This window comes from Bacillus rossius, chromosome 3 (genome assembly GCF_032445375.1).
Source record: "Bacillus rossius redtenbacheri isolate Brsri chromosome 3, Brsri_v3, whole genome shotgun sequence".
Lineage (NCBI taxonomy): Eukaryota > Metazoa > Arthropoda > Insecta > Phasmatodea > Bacillidae > Bacillus > Bacillus rossius.
Genome location: NC_086332.1, coordinates 114,851,441 through 114,868,961, shown reverse-complemented (window position 1 = coordinate 114,868,961; position 17,521 = coordinate 114,851,441). Strand labels below are relative to the sequence as shown.

At 34.3% G+C, this 17,521-nt stretch overlaps 1 protein-coding gene across 1 annotated transcript in view; it reads left to right on the top strand.

The window, feature by feature from the left end:
• Positions 1-14,463, top strand: part of LOC134531173 (embryonic polarity protein dorsal-like) — a 117,116-nt gene extending 102,653 nt beyond the window's left edge. The window contains exon 10 of the mRNA XM_063366805.1: positions 7,912-14,463. Coding sequence (XP_063222875.1) covers positions 7,912-8,522 — 611 coding nt within the window. The 3' untranslated portion in view covers positions 8,523-14,463. The remainder of the gene's footprint in view (positions 1-7,911) is intronic.
• Positions 14,464-17,521: the final 3,058 nt, after the last annotated feature.

Sequence of the window (17,521 nt, the reverse complement as noted above, 5' to 3'; positions counted from 1 at the left end):
CATTGCAACATGTGATGTGTATATTCAACATAGTCTTAAATGCAATCAGGAATGCTTGGTTAATTTAAGAAGTTTGGCTCCCTTTCTTGACAATGTAGGTGTGATTAGATCCAACACTCAGCCCTCAACTATGCTGCAAATAATCCCATTATTTTGCCATAGGCTAGCCATCTTACTGATATAATTATTGATCATTTCCAAACCCACCTTCCCCGGGAATCCTACAGATTTTTTCCCATGCATACAATTACATTATTTGCTACAATATGCTTGAAGGGCAGTCAAAAAAGAAATCGGCAGGTGCATCTCTGGTTTTGGGATAGAATACAATCTCTCATCATAAATGGGACACCTATATTGGCAGTCAAATTACAACAAGCATGAACCTTTGCACATGGGTAGATTATGGTGGTCCATTAACCATGAAACTTCATTGTTTTCAGGATGCCAGAACTGTCAAAGCAAACTTAGACCTTTTTGTGCCTAACTATTTAGTCAGTGCGTCTGATGAAGTGTATTTCTGGCTGCTTTTGAACAATTTGTTGCTTGAAGTCTACCTTAGATGCACTTATATAGTACAGAGTTGCAGACATTATTCCAATCAAGGAGGCCAGTTCATCTCTTGCAGATAGTGTGGCAATCATGAGTTTAAGTGGCATTGACTACCATCTTCACCATGCTTAGTTGGCATCTGGGAAGCAGTTATCAAGGCAGTCATTCACTGACCTTTGACAAGTACTCAACCTTGTTTGCACACGTTGATGTAGTAATGAATTTGCAGCTCCTGTGTACCTTAATGTCTTTGACACGACACTTCCTTATTGGATCTTCTCTGACAGCATCATCAAGCCAGGACCTAACCGGTGTTCTTGTCAAACGTAGAATCGCTAGCCAACCAGTTCCACAGCATTTCTGGCAGCAGTGGAGGGCAGAGAACATTACCTCCTGCAACGACTCACTTGGACCCATAAGTACATAGTCCTGTAGAAGGGCAGCTTAGTGCTGATATGACAACTGCCACCTCTCAAGTGACATGTGGTACGAGCATCTAGTTTACATCCTGGTCAAAGTTGTCAGTGGTTACACCCGGCACCCAGTGGTAAGAGTTGAAAGTTTGTCAATGTGTACCCCTTTTGTTAGTGGGCCGTAATGTCTGGGATATTAGGCAGGGTTCCCAACGATAGGGAAAACAGGGAAAACAGGGAAAATTCAGGGAAATTGAAATGGGTCAAAAACACAGGGAAAACTCAGGGAAATTTGTTGTGCGGCAATCACAGTGTGTGTATATATATTTATATATTGATTAATACATGTATCACAAGCACATTTTTTCTTAAAAACAAAATCGGAAAGTTGGGGTGCGGGTCGTACATGTAAATCAAAGTAATAGATAAGCCACGAGTCCCGGGAAAGTTTGGTTCACCATACAGCTGTGACGTGCCGAATTTCATGGTAGCCGGCCCCGGACCGTGCCGAGCTGCGCCAAGCCAGTTGTAGAAAACGGCGGCACCGTAGTTCGTATACGTTTGGCCGTTTGTGTCATAACTTTGAAGTATCCAGTATGCTGGAAACTTTTTGAAGATTGTTTAGTGAACATATTTTCATTTATTTAGATGTATTTTTTCAATAGTGCTGCAGCTGTGGTGGTGTTTTTGTATCACTGTAATTTGTGTTGTTGGTAGTATTATGGTATCATGACAAGATTTTTGCCTATCAAACACAACAAAAACACCGCTAAAATAGTTACACATTGTGTTATTCTGAGTCAAGAGTTCTACAGAAGCAGTTAAATATATTTGAAATTTTTTAGTCAATTCTGAGAAGTGTTTTTTTTCCCAGAAGAAATCAACGGCGGTCCTCTTATTATTTTCTCATTAGAAATATAGGTTACGTTCACGGGTGTGTGCTAGCTCAGTTTCCTTAATTGTGCAATGAAAACACGGTGAAACTTGTGAGACTAAGCGATTCAGTATCGAATGTGTTTTGCTACTCTACATTAGGCCTAGGCCTATTCTTGATAGTCTGAGTGGATAATTGTGTGACATTCACGATGTCTAAATTCAATCCTGCTTGGCTAGATGGATCACTGTTTCCTGACTGGAAAAAGTGGCTACGTCGTGTTGAGGGTGATGAAAATAGTGCAAAGTGTATTTTGTGTAAAAAGGTATTTTCTTTGAGTAGTATGGGTAGGCAGTCTGTGAAGAGCCATCAAGAACAAATGGACATAGCTGTACGTATATGGGACGTCAACAAAAATCAAGTAATGACCAGGTACTGGAATTCTTCATTTTTAGGCCATTCTACAGCAGATGATCTCTTAAAAGGGTTTCAACAGGAACTAAAGGATGTGGAACTATCCAAAATTATACAAGTATCCATGGATGGGCCGAATGTCAATTGGTTGTTCATGAAAAAATTGAATGCAAAAACTAAGGTGTGCGAAGAAGATCCAGATATATTAAACCTGGGATCTTGTGGTCTCCATGTTGTTAATGGTGCCTTTCAAATGGGTTTTAGAAAGACCGGGTGGGATGTTGTTCAATTTTTAAGGGCCATATATTCTGTGTTCAAAGACTCACCTGCTCGACGATCAGACTTCAGACAAGTTACAAGTTGCAGTGTTCTTCTGATCAAATTTTGTGATTTGTTGGTGGTTGGAAAACGTCCCAGTGTGTGAGAGAGCAATACAAATTTTTCCTCATTTGAAAAAATTTTTTAAGACCAGTAAATTACCTGCTACATATTTTGTTGAGAATGTGAAGGATTGTTTGAGGGATCCTTTGTTGCTAGCTAAGCTGAGTTTTTTTTCCTGACAATGGCTTCTTCACTTGAACCATTTTTAAAGAAGTTCCAAACATTAAAACCAATGTTACCATTTCTGCATAAGGAATTGGAGGACTTGCTAAGAGAGTTGCTGGGACGTTTCATTAAGATGGAAATTTTGAAAGCCAAGACAACTGCATATCAGCTTATTAGTATTAATTTGGACGATGTAAGTCTGGGACTTCCACTCGCAAAGTTGAAAATTGGATTTGCTGCAAAGCATGAGTTAGGCGTGGTTGATGTAAAATAACTTCAGAAACAAAGGTTCCTAACAGAATGCAAAACATGCATGGTTCAGATTGCCAAGAAACTTGAACGTAGCCCAATAAAATACAAAATGGTTAAAGCTGCTTCTTGTTTGGACCCTAGAAAATTGTTGGACAAACAGGAAGAGTGTAGAACAAGCATGGATACATGTTTGCAAATTCTTATGTCTGCCAAGCACCTAACTGCTCTTCAATCTGATAGAGCTAGTGTTCAGTTTACCAAATTTGTTACTAATACCAATTCTGACAAACTTGCATCATTTCATGTACACAATAAAAGATTGGACACTTTTTTTTTGCAGATATGTTGATTGGAGAAGAACAGTTTAAAGATAAATGGCTTGCAGTGAAAATTATATTAATTCTCTCACATGGTAATGCTTTTGTGGAATCTGGATTCTCCATCAATAAGGAGATGCTTGTTGAAAATCTCCATGAGGAATCTTTGATTGGCCTGCGACGAGTTTGGGATGGAGTTAGTAATGCTGGTGGTGAAAATTGTATTCAAGTATATCAGGAAATGATAAAATATGCCAGAGGAGCAGCTTCAAGGTACAAAGGTGCCCTGGAGTAAAAATGTCAAAATGAAGAAGAGGACAAGAAGTTGGACAGATATTGTAAGAAAGAAAGAAAACGCAAGACTGTAGGAATTCAAGAGCTGCTAAATAAAAAACTGGAAATAGAGAAACAAAAAGAGCATTTAGAGATGAAAATTAAAAAAATTAAGAAAAATATGTAATGGGCTTAAAGAATAACCAGTACATATTTGTAATATTTTGTGAATGTACATTGAATATGCAAGATACCTAAACATTTTTTTCCTATGCAGCAGAAGTGGTATAACATTAGGCCTATGTATGTCTAAATGTTCACAGCAATTTAGCAGGTAATAAAATAGCTGATAATACCCTTATGTTAGTAGCATAGGTATGCCTGTATATTATGTAAAATTGTTCTTATTGTGATTAGTTTATTTCATTATTTTTTAAATTTAGCACAGGGAAAATATATTATAGGACAGGGAAAACAGGGAAAACTCAGGGAAATTTACAGAAACAAGTTGGTGGGAACCCTGTTAGGTTTTCCAAGTTGACAATATGTGTTTGGTGACTACTGTAGAACTTGAAAAAAATTAACATAGGCACTTGGGAGAAAAGGGCAGTAATTTAGTTAGCATGGGTAAGTGCAAAATTTTATGTGACTGGATCTGTTTCCTAGTGTCCAGCCTATTCAGTGGATGAACGTTTTGCTGTTCCTCTTGTAATACAGTCTCATGAAGGACAATGTCACACATTTTAATATGTAAATTTTCTCTACACAGTTGTTTGGCTTTTGATTTAAATTTTAAATTTTTGATGTTGAAAGATGCAAGAGTTTTGGTCATCAAACATTTAGTTCAGAGTGGAAATTAATGAAATATTCACAGTGTAAGAGAATCATATATATATTATATATATAATATGTGTGTGTATATATATCTTTATAAATATGAAATAGAATACATGATTTACTGATTTTCAAACATTTTATGTACACTTTATCTTACTTTATATGCCCAAATTTTTTTATTTTGTCCCAGAAAGTTAAAAATGTTACTCAATAAATTAAGAATACACTGATTTTGGTGGTTTTTTATCACTTTGTTTTTATTTATACACTAACTTAAAACCAGCTGCTTCACTCGTACAATTTCAGATTTCTTACCATTTAAAAGAAAGTATGTGACTAATTCCAAAAATTTTTATTAAATAAAGAGACACAATAAATTTGTCAGGTGCATAAAAGATTTATTTCATAACAAAACTGTTTAAGAATTATATTTTTTTTAGAGTGTTTGTATATGTATTTTACTTTTATGAAAATACACTTACCTCCTTTTCATTTCATGAGGTACCTAGACTATTTAAAAAAATTGTTAAACATTTCATTTTAACATGTTAATGCCATTGTTTACACTAACGCTTTCATTTACTATGGTTAAAGCTATATTTAGAATAGTTAAATAATTTCACGTTATTACAAATACCACCCATTATTTAAGGATATTTCATACAATTGCATCCTCTTTTTTTTTTTAAATAAAAGTGTACAGATATCAAATTTGTTATCCAAGGTATTAGTAAGTTTGCTTAGTATTAGTTAAATAAAGTCCCCAAATATTTTTACCCCTCTCCTCTTTTCCCCTCATGAATGCCAATCTAAAAAATAAAAAAAATTAAGTAAATGGGGCATTATCCATTAACAAAATAAAATCCAAACTGACCATATTTTTTTTTCTTTTTACCGCATATGTAAGTTCAAAAATAAAATAAACTTATATTTATATTAAGTTTTAAACTTATTTTGCCAATACTGATTTGAAGGATTTTAAACTTTTTTTTAATGTAATATTAACCTGACTTGATGTAAGTTTTTGGACATACGCCATTGCTAAGAACTTTTTCTGTTGAAGAAAAACTAATAAATAAAATAAAGAAATAAAGAAATAAATAAAAATACCCAAAAAAGACAAAAACACCAAAAATTAAGCAAACGATTGCTGTTGTCAACAAGGATATGAACACCAAAAAATATTCCGTAACAGGAATATGGTCAACAAACAAAGAAAAACAAAGAAAAATTTACTAAGAGAACGAAAAAAAACCCACAAATGATGACGACAGTTGAAACGAGACAAAAACACGACAAAACGAAAATACAAACGAACACAATAGTTTTACCAAAACAGAAACAAGCGACGTTTCGGGAACTGTTATCTGCTCCCGTCCTCAGGCAGAGACACACATGGTACGGAAACACAATGAAAGAAACATATAGCACCATAGCTTTGGTCTAAGATAAGGTATCGTGAACGTCAATGGGTGATTTGTGTGGACTTAGAAATGGTAAACTTTCTCCTCGGATGGCAAAGTGGCCACACCAAATATCCTTGTTTCTTGTGCCTCTGGGATTGCAGAGACAAAACACACCACTGGGTTAGACAAAAGTGGCCTAAGAGAGAAGACATGGTCTTTGGAGAAAAAAAGGTTTTTAACAAACCTTTAGTTGAATGAGGGAAAAATCATCTTTCCTCCACTGCATATCAAGCTGGGCCTTATGAAGCAGTTTCTAAAGGCTCTTGATAAGGATGGATTATGCTTTGCATTTATAGGGGGGAAAATCCTCACTTGAGTTAGGAAAAAATTAAAGCAGGAGTATTTAATGGCCCAGAAATAGGAAAATTCATTAAGGACCAAGCCTTCATAAATTCCATTAATGATGCTGAGTGAAAATCTTGGACTTAATTTGTTGCAGTTGTCGGAAATTTTCTAGGCCAACGAAAAGCAGAAAACCATGTTGAAAAGGTAAACAATATGCTTAAAAATTTCAAATCCCTTGGGTGCCACATCAGTATTAAGGTGCACTATTTACAAGCCGCCTGAACCGTTTTCCTGAAAATTTAGGAGACAGCAGTGAGGAGCAAGGTGAAAGATTCCATTAAGATATTAAAATTATGGAGGACTGCTATTATGCACTTGATGGCATAATATTGCTGGAGTTTAATAAGGGGCTGTTTCAAGATATATTCAAGAAGTTCACGAAAAAGAAGTTTCCGTAGTGTTGAGTAACTAGTTGGTTCCGTTGAGTAGATACTATCTTTGTATATATAATAATTTTAGTATATACTAATAATGTTTGTATTATATGATATTTGTATAATATAATAATATTTGTGTAATTTAATAATAAGAATTTCATGTTAAATTTTTAAATTTGATTCATGGATGTAACCTAAAAAAAAATGTAAAATGTACATTTCTGTAAAACGTTACATCTTAGAAATTTGACCTCCTAGGCAAAAACGAATGCCATATTTGAATTCAGGGCACCAAATTCACAAGAAATCAGCTTCAAGTACCCTATTGTAGGCTTGTGTAATTATAATAATTTATTTTTATATGCCATAAAGGATCAACATTCCTATAATTATACTGCTTCAGTTTCGAGCAATAATAAACTAAAAATTAAAATCTTGCTTTTGAAATATCTTAAACATAAAGAGAAGATTTCTAAAATGAAAACTAGGTAGCTTACAGTTAAAATTTTTTAACTTAACCTGTGATCAACTTCTAAGTAGTGTACGTAAAAATAATGAGGCATTCAAATAATAGATAATGTAGTTTATTACTTATAAATTAATTACTTACCACAAAGTACTAAGCTAAGACTTAGGTAACTACGTTAATGTTTACAGGACCACAAGCCATTGCACTGTCATAGCAAGTTGTTCGAGATGCAGTTTCCCGTAAAACTGGTTAATGGTTTATGTGAAACTTTAGTTGTATTATATTTGACTCCCTATCAGACTCAATAATAAATTTTAAAGTTAATTGTACCACTACATTTCTACATTATTTAATACTTGTTATTACAGTAAAAAAACATCTTTAACATCAAGCTTCATACCTCCAACTGTTACACACTGGTGTGATAAATACCATCTTAAATGGTATTTGCTGTTAATTGTAATGACGGATTTTAGTGAAAAAAGTGGTTGTAATCTCGGTGACTTTCGTTGCTTACCAGGTCTTGTATCACAAAATGTGTTTTTGTAATCAGTTCGCAGGTAAAAATAATTTATAATATAAGCCCATGTATTATTGTTCAGGGCATTGCTGCAGTTGGATGATTTTAGAGGTTTTCTATGGTGGGAAATGACAAAATTGAGTGTAAGTAAGTGTACATCAGGAAATGTGCAAATGTTATATTGTTTATTTGCAACAGTGAAGGAAGCATAGTACACGATGAGCACGGTGGTTCCTGAGTGCTGTGGTGATTGCAGAGGTGATGCAGATGCAGTTGAAGTACTCTAGCGTCGGCTCCAGCCCGTCCCCCCAGCCGTCTCCGTCGCCTCACAGCCAGGGCCGCAGTCCCTCGCCCATGGACTACCGCAGCATGGGCGCCGTGCCCATGTTCCCCCCGTACAGGGCCCAGCTGCCCCCCGCGAGCTACGGCCCCTCGGGGGAGCTGGTGCTGCACAGCCTGCCCCAGGCGTCGGGCGGCACCATGATCCACCGCTCGGCTGCGGCCAGACCGCCCGGCCCGTACGACCTGGCGCCCCAGTACCTGCACCTGCCCGCCAGGCCGCTCCCCGTGGGCCCCGTGGGCCCCGTGGGCGCCCCCCCTCGCTACGCACTGCCCAGGCAGCTGCCCGACCCCAACATCCTGGACCTGGACAGCCAGCAGATCACGCTGGACTCCGGGGAGCTCGCCAGCCTGGTGCTTCTGGAGGGCTCCCTCTCGGAGAGTCTCTCCGCCAACCTGTCCATATCCGACGCGAAGCCGCAGCCGGAGCAGGAGAGCATGACGGACAGCCTCACGCGACTCACCAACAACACTCTGCAGGAGATCGACGCGTTGAATAACCTGTGTCGCTACAGAGAGGACCACTGAGTCGCTGTTGGCGGAGCTGCAAACAGATCTGAGCAATCCACGCACTCGTGAGTATAGTGATTGTCATACTGAACATACCTAGTTATGGTTCAAGAAGACTATACATATTTTCATAATATGAAACTTGAACTTCATCTTAATTATTTTCGATGTGCCTTTTTTTTGCATTTTATGTGATTCTCTCCATTCTAAGTTGAGTCGTATAAAGAGTCTGCACATTGCATTGCCGAACAAGGTGTACTGGTATCAAGATACACTATAACTACTTTTCATTTTGAAAATGTTCAAATACTCCATTGTTTTTAGTAAAGCTAGTGTTTATAAAGCCTTGTACCTTAATTTTAAGAATGGCAATTATATTGCTGAAATTTTGTTTCATTTCATGTTCTTACAATACATGCTAGTAATTTGTTTTTAGACAATATCCTTCAAAGCTTTATTTGTGATATTATAGAGCAGAATGTTGATGTGATAGTCTATCACCAAATACTGCAACCATATGAGACAGGTTGTGTAACAGTGAGTGTTATCTGATTCAGTAACCATTCATTGTGAGATTCTTACAGTGTTATCGTTAATTCAAACATCACATATTTACTCTTCTGTATAAAATAATTCTAACATTTCAGCTTTCAAAGCTTTTGATTACAGCTTTTTTATAATTATTTACAACTGTAGAAAAATTTTGGGGAGAGAACTATCACAAAATTCAAATGAGCAAACGCACTTAAACAATCATAAACTTTTTTTTTTTAGTACTATGAAGTTCTGCTAATCCAAGCCCCACTAAATCCTAAATCCTAAATTCTGATAATCCAAACAAGTTTGTAGTGAAAAAAATTAATATTAAAATTCAACTTTTTGTATTAATTTTTTTTTTTATATCTTGACCTAAGTATTAACATGTTTAGTGATTTTATGCTTGTAAAAATGTTATAGCATTATAGGCTGTGTTACATAACAACTAGATATTTATAGAAATGTATTTTACTACACGCTGCTGCATTATGGCAATTTTTCAGCTAATTCAAAAAGGTCTTGGCCCTAATTAGTTCTGATTAGCATGACTTCAATGTATTTTAAAATTTAATAATTGAATTAATATTTTTGTTTGTAGTTTCTGCCTACTTCTTTGTGTAGTTGAGTGGAATAGTGGCTATGGCAGACGTCTGAGTCTTGAGATTGAAACTGTCTACCTACAACAGCTGATGCATATACACTTGGTATTTATTTTAAGTCATACTGGCGGACATATCTGTGCTATTATTTGATTTACTAAAGTGCGAGAGAGAACTACACAACATGGTAGGAAGGACTATTGTTAAAAAAAAATAACAAAAGCAAGGTACATTGATTTAAAAAGTTTTTGGAAATATTTACTGGATATTGGGTTTTTACATCATGCCTCATAAAGTTAAAAACTATGATATTTATTTATTATCTATTTAACATGCATTTTGGTGTTAAATGCTTTATTGACATGCATTTCAGAGTTGCAGCAATCATGATGAAATCTTGTCCCAAGTCATTACCTCTCAAAGTAGGTTTTGCTGCAATTGAATGATCTGAGGTCTGTTAACATATATTGTCAATGTCAAATCTGAGCTCATATAATTATAGCCAAAAGTGTAGTCAAAAGTTTCATTTAGACATGATCACAAGGAAGTGTTTTTTTGTATTTTCTTCTCACATCCCTCACTTATTTCAAATGAATAGCACAGAGACAAAATCTAGAAGCTTTGGATCCTGTAACAGTTTGTATAAGTGTGTCACCTAAATCACCTAACTGCTTTAATTATGTTATCCAAAACCATCTGATGAAATCACTTAAAAGATTAACAAATCAGCCAATAGCCAGATGTGTCTGTGTTATGCCCACATAGCTGCCAAAATATCTTTGTCTCTCTCTTCAAAAGTACATAGTACCCTAATCTATCATAGACAGCATTCAATAGCGTTGAAATCCCAGGATTAAGCTGTCTGTGTATTTCTTTAAGCAACTGATACTTTTATTTTAATAATTTCTTTACCTTGAGATTTCAGGTTGTTCATGGACTGACAATTGCCTTGGGTGTTCACTATTATTTTTTTACAGTCTGAGAACTACAGTAAAAATATAGTGCACTTTATGCTGTTGAAAAAATGACAAGGTTTTTGGTATAATCTTGCCTGGACATAATGTGGTGAGGGTGTGAGCCTGACTAACAATGATTGTCACTCTTCATCATGATTCACTTGGGAGCGAGTATGTGGCATCCAAGCATTTCAGAGTCCACTATAGTTTGTGAAGTTCCATTTGTTATCTGTAGGTGTTAAGTGCTATAATGTGCTTTAAATCATAGACATCTTGAAGTTTAATTTTAATAATGAAACTTTCAGCATGCAGACAGAAAATTTTTTTATTTATGGGTGGTTAATAATGGTATACATTCAAGTTGGAAAAGAATTAAAAAAAAAAATTTAACCTACAGAACAAGAAAAACCTTATATTTTTTACTTTTAAAGTATGTTGAAGATTGCATACTTTCTATAATTTATGTCTCTTATTGATGTGTTTACTTCTTAATTCTCGGTATATGACACTTGGTAGAAGTAATTCATGAATGGAATGCAAGTAGATTGGGACAGAAATGTGTCCCTTAAACACGGTGCTGCCATCTGTGGAAGTCACTGAAATCTGAATAAGTTGGTGCAGCCGTGTGATTCATCTACATATTTATATTAACTTACGCGAACATCAAGGGACGTACTAAGCCAATTGGTGTGCCAAACTAAACTTTATTATAATGGAACTATCTTTTAATACTTTTTTATAATTTATAGTCATAAAAAGAAAAAAAAATTGCAATTAAAAAATATGCATTACAATTTTGATGATCCTTAGTTAATACTGAAATGTAGAGATAACGCAGCATTTGTCATACTGTAGACACACATGTAATTGTTTGCCTACATATATTCGACGCAATGTTAAGTAAAATAATATTTTGATGAAATCTTTATTGTTAAATCTTAAATCAGTTCAATAAGGTTAAGGTTTGTTTTAGGAAGTATTTACATACTGATTTCTGTCATTTAAGCAAAATCTAATATACATATACTTAGTGGTATAATATGTGTCTTGTATTGTTTCAGGTTAATTTTGTTTTAATGTGTATATTGGACTGAAACTTTTATTGGTTTCAAAAATATTTAAAAGTTAGCACCTGGTTTGTAATGCTATAGAGAACCAACAAAATGTTAAATATATTTCATGCCATGTTTGTTCCAACACAATTTTTCTGGTTAGTAAATTATAGGTAATTTTAAAGTTGCTATTAAATATTGTTATGACTATTCAAATTAAAAAAATGTATTCTGGATAGTTTCATTACAGTAGTTTACTTTGACACACCACCACACGTGGGTTTCATCTTGACAACTTCAGCTTGAGGCCATAGCAGTTTCTGTATGCATGCATATTGGACTTTCAGCCTGTTGTGTAATCCATGCTTATTTCATTGCATTTCTGGTGCATACTAAAATTCAACCCCCAACATACCTCAAAAACGCAGGGGATGATAATTGCGTTCTAGGCGTAAATGTCATAGTTTCAGCGTTGAGGCATATACATGATTTGTTCGGTACGCCTGTTTTGTGGCTAGACCTTCAAAATCAATAGTTCCATCTTTTTAAACAGAATAATTGTTAGGTTTTAAAAAGGAGGGAAAATATTTACAGTGTTTTTTTCTGAAAATGAATACATTTTGTATATTTATCACACATTGCATTATTGTATAGGATTCAACATTAAAATTTTGTATCTTGAGTTTAGGTTTGTATGTTTATTTGAAACATGAGAACATGAGAACATGTGAATTTGTTCGTTATTGAGGTTAGATGTTTTTTTAATGTTCAATTGGATCTTATTGTAAAGTATTGGATATTGAAAATATTTGTTGTAGTTTCTAATTATATAAATATTTTTATAATGTTTTGGTTCAACATACATTTGAATTTTTTAAATATTGGCATTGTTCACATGGGCTGTATCTTTGATGACTTCTGCAACTAAGCAAAAACTTAGCGTACTTTCTACCAGAAATAGTACTCTCGTAAAACTTCTGGTACGTACGACTACATCTTCCACAGCACTCGGGAGGTGGCAGAGTTGGCGGGATTTACAAAATTTGGAAAGTGGATTTTGTAGTGGAACATTTTAACTTGAGGACATAGGCTACATAAAAAAAATGTATTCACAAATAAAGTTTGTTATAATATTTAGGGCATATCATTATTTATTTATAGCAAAATGAAATGTAAAAATTATGTGTGAAAAAATTTTATAGTTGCAGAAAATTTTTAGGCCTATGCAGTTTATATGCTTAGTTTTAAAATTAAGATTGAACATATTTTATATATGGTATGGAGGTATAATTTTTAAAATAAGATTAAATGTCAGCTTAAATATTTCTTTTATTAGCACTTGCATTCAGGTAGTGATGTTTAAACCTTTTTTACTATCTACAGCCAGTACACCTTTTGGGTGCACAAGTTATAAAAGGTATACTCCATATGAACAAAGCCATTCTTTCATTTTCCTGCTTTTTCGCCACTTCCCTGTTGTTAGACATAACAACAATAAAGTATAAAGATTTTTTTTGACACTTTCCTGCTATTTGCACCATTTTTATTTGGTATCTCGAGAAGTGTGAAAAAAGGAAGTTTCATTGTATTCAAGATATCTACTAACTTTAAACTGCTCTATAGTACAGATCGGAATAAATTATTATGTGCAATTAAAGTTTACTCTTTTTTTGCTGTCTGGAAGTACAAGTTGCTGACTTTAAAAACATTTTATCACTGTATATTGTATGTTGATAATTTTCTTTTTGAGTTATGAAGGTTTACTAAGTTCTTGTAAAGGTCTGTTGTACTGTTATTAAGTGTACCTGAGAAAATGTATCACAAAGTGAAGATGTGAAATATAAATTAAATATTGTAAATATTTTTCTACAATAATATTAGGACTTGTAATTCATATATTATTAATTTAAAGAATAATGTTTTGTTTTATCTACTATCAAACCAATGACATCACAATTTATAATAATTTTAATTACCCTCTTTTATCGCATAATCGTTGCACTCGCGTAATCGTCGCACCCATATTTTAGGGTGTCAAAATTGGGATTAAAAACTTCTCACGTAAACTCGCATGATGTTTTTGGTCCCGCTAGTAGATGCCGAGCGCTTTGTGTAGGTATTTTTTCCGTATAAAACAATGTATTTTAAAGTAGAAATCTAATATTTAACCTGTCATTACCACTTATTTAATTAACGGAAATACGAAGTTGACTGACGTGTAAATTTTCTTTTAAAGACAGTTTTAAACTTTATTTCCTTTATCAGATCGTCTGAGTCACTGCGGTGTAGTGATGTAGGTATCTTTTCAGTATAAAACGATGTATTTTAAAGTAGAAATCTAAAATTTAATTAGGTCACTACCACTTATTTATTTAACGGAAATACGAAGTTTTCTGACGTATAAATTTTCTTTTAAAGACTTTTTAAACGTTATTTCCTTTATCTGATTGTCTGCGTTGCCGCGGCGTACCGCTTATAAAAATGTAGCCACCGCATCATTCATGTTTGGTTATGTTGCTTCCCGTATAGAGCGCGCGCACGTAGTCAAATATCGATATCTCGCCGATTGGATGCAACGCGCGCTCTCTGTCAGGTGCCGAGTTAACTACATTTGATAGCCCGCATTCTTTCGTGGCAAGTGTGTACTACGACACGTTAGTTCACGTCAGATTCAAGTGGCTTGCGTTCGCGTTAGAGTTTTGGTTATTCTATTTAAAGTTGAAGAAAGGTTTTTGTTTAATGAATTATTAATATAAATTGTTTGGCGTGCTCTTGTATACTCCACTTTTTTTTAAATAAACGTACTTTTCATGAACGGGTTTGTTTTTATGAATAACTTTACCTAAAAAAAATTTTTTTCCCGCATAATCGTCGCACCCCTACTTTTCAAACTTGATTTTAGAACAAAATTTGCGACGATTATGCGAGAAAACACGGTATATGAACAAAAAATGTTTTTTTTTTAACTGCTATAACTGGCAGTGCTAATTATTAAAATGTATGCAAAAACCATTCTCATATTTTACTTCTTGACTAAAAAATCAGTAATATAGTTTTATAAAAATTTGAGGCAAAATAATTTTAAGGTTTAATTTTAGTTGGAATGAACATGACAAAAATGTCTTCTCCATTAGATGGAGAATTGAAAAAAAGTGTTTTCTACCAATAATTGTTTTAGACATGGACCTAGACTCGAAAATTCCCACTTAAATTCGAGCGAACTTTAGCTCGTCTCGGCTTGAAAGTCAAATTCATTGTAGACACGACAGTTTTTTTCTTAAAATTGGATACATATTTGTTTTTGATAGGGCTGATCGGTTCCCACATTTTCAGTTCGGTTCAGCTCGGCTCGGTTTTTTGTTAAAAATGTCGGTTTTCGGTTCGGTTCGTCACTACTTCAAAATTTTTCTTTATTTTGCTGTTTAAAAAGTGGAAAGATTGCCACTTTATTTCCCCAAGTGGAACAGCCGGGCGTATTGATGTTAACTTCTTTTTCTGGTTCAGTCATTGTAAAAAGAGTTACTATTATCTTACCATCCTTGCGTTTTGCTACAATTTGTAACAATAAATAATAAAGAAACTACTTTCGGTCAGCTTGTACTAGTTACATTCACGAGCGTCAAAATGTAAACAAATGCAACCTGTATGGCTGTAAGAAAAGAATTCCCACCTTTGAAGAAAGTTTCCCTATTTATTTTTAAATGTTCCGTTAAACATGATTGTCAGACAACGTCTGGCTGTATGGGCTATTAAACCATGAATATTAATTATCGTCATGAAAAAAAAAACTAGCAAAGCTCTTGGAAATGAGACCACTACTGGAAAACTCAATGTACAATACTGTGTACGTGTGTACGTGTGTACGTGCGCAGACGTGGTAGACGACTGCATGGCGCCATATTCACTAATAAAAAATTCTCATTATCTACTTGCTATTTTTTCGTGACCTTTTAACCTCTTTTACTACTTTTCGTAACTGAGGATATTTGTGGCAAACATAATTTGAATTTATGAAATGTACTGGAATAAAATTCAATAGCAATAATGTGATTAAAAGCAATATACAAATAAAAACTTCCTACTGTAGCCTCTATGCCGGGAGTTAATGGACAAGCCAACATAAACAAACGTCTTAACCAAGAAAACGTCTTAACCTACCAGTGCATTAAAGGCAGAATGAATCATAATGACCATATTTTCAAAATACACAAGTAAAGTATTCATATTTAGTATGCGGTATTTACTAGGATTTTTTTTCAGTCACGTGCGTAACATCATCATCTTTGCGGAACACGGGCGGTATTATTTTTAATTCCTTCGTCACAGATGTTCATAGTTGCCTCCAATTACCAAGACGTAGTGGCAAAAAAGAATTTTTATTTTACGAGAAATCAAATACTCTAGACTATAACGACGCAAAGCCGCAATAATCACGCGCGAATAGTAAACAAACTACATCTAAAGGGTCTGACGACATGCACATTCATTCTCCAACTGCCATTTGGAACGGAACTTGGAAGGCAACTAATCGATCCTAGCGCACGTATAGCGCATTCTGTGATGTGAAAATAGAACTGAGTGATGCCATGCGTCGTGAGCGCCCTGCAGAATACGAACGGAACTAAGCAATGCTACGAAACTTCTACCGTTTTAGCTTACGAACCGGAATTAAATAAATATTATTTTAGTAACGGAAGTGATATATCCTTTAAATAAGAAAAAACCATATATTTAAGAGAAAATAGTAGTATTCCGACAGAAACTTCCGACGTTAAACATAGGAAATAGTGAACTGTAAGAAACGCTTAGACTTTACTATCCCATGGTTAAAATGGCGAACATTAAGTGAAAAACTTAGCATGCGTCTTAAATGTGTTTTGATGTATTATGCAAGCGGTACGTTTCTTATCCAATATGAATGTTAAATACATTATTTGGTAGATACTTGAAGTTAGTTTTTAATGCCCTAATAAAAACCGAATCATCGGTTTTTTCTGGGAATTCGGTTCGGCTTCGGTTTTTACTAAAATGACCGAACCGAACCGAAAATTCGGTCAACCGATCAGCCCTAGTTTTTGACATGTGCAACAAAACATAAAATCAATAACCCCTTTATTACAAAAACTTTACAGTAAAAGTTTATGTTAACATTCGTGCTATTTACATTTTTGTGCAATTTATGTAATTTTCTTACTAAATGTTGTATTCTACATAATTACACTACCCACAAAATGTATATCCTGCTATTTACTTCTCAAAACACTAGACATCAACACAATTTTGGAATGTAAGGCCTCAATATGTCATAGATTTTAATCAATTACAGAAAACAAAACTAGGAGAAGAAAATATATTAACGTCTCCCAGGTTTTTTTTTCTACTACAGTATCAATTCATAGTGTTAATGTTCAGCAGAAACACAGAAAAACAAAGTGATTTTTATTTGTACTTGTATCTTCATATCTCTGATTAACTATTTTAAATGTCTGGCTGCTCTATTTTTGTTTTTAAAAGAGGTTTCTAATGTTATGGATTTTTCATTAGTTAAAGCCATTTTTTTTTAATTTGTGACACGACATTTGAAAATGCCAAAGTACATATTGTCTGTTTAAAGTGGGAGAAAACATAAATCAGATAATAGTAGAATAAAATGGAAAAATAATAATGGTGTTAACCCTTCTCCCCGTTGTGTTTGTTCTGTAATTCTATACTCTGTGCATTTTTTCAATATGTTGATTGAATGGTGTTAAAAATTGTTTATAGGTTGTTTGAATAGTAAAACATTAAAAATGCTTGGAAATAAGATAAATAATGACTTAAGTGAAAGGTTTGTTGTATTTGGTTAGCTACATTTATAATACGTATTTAATATT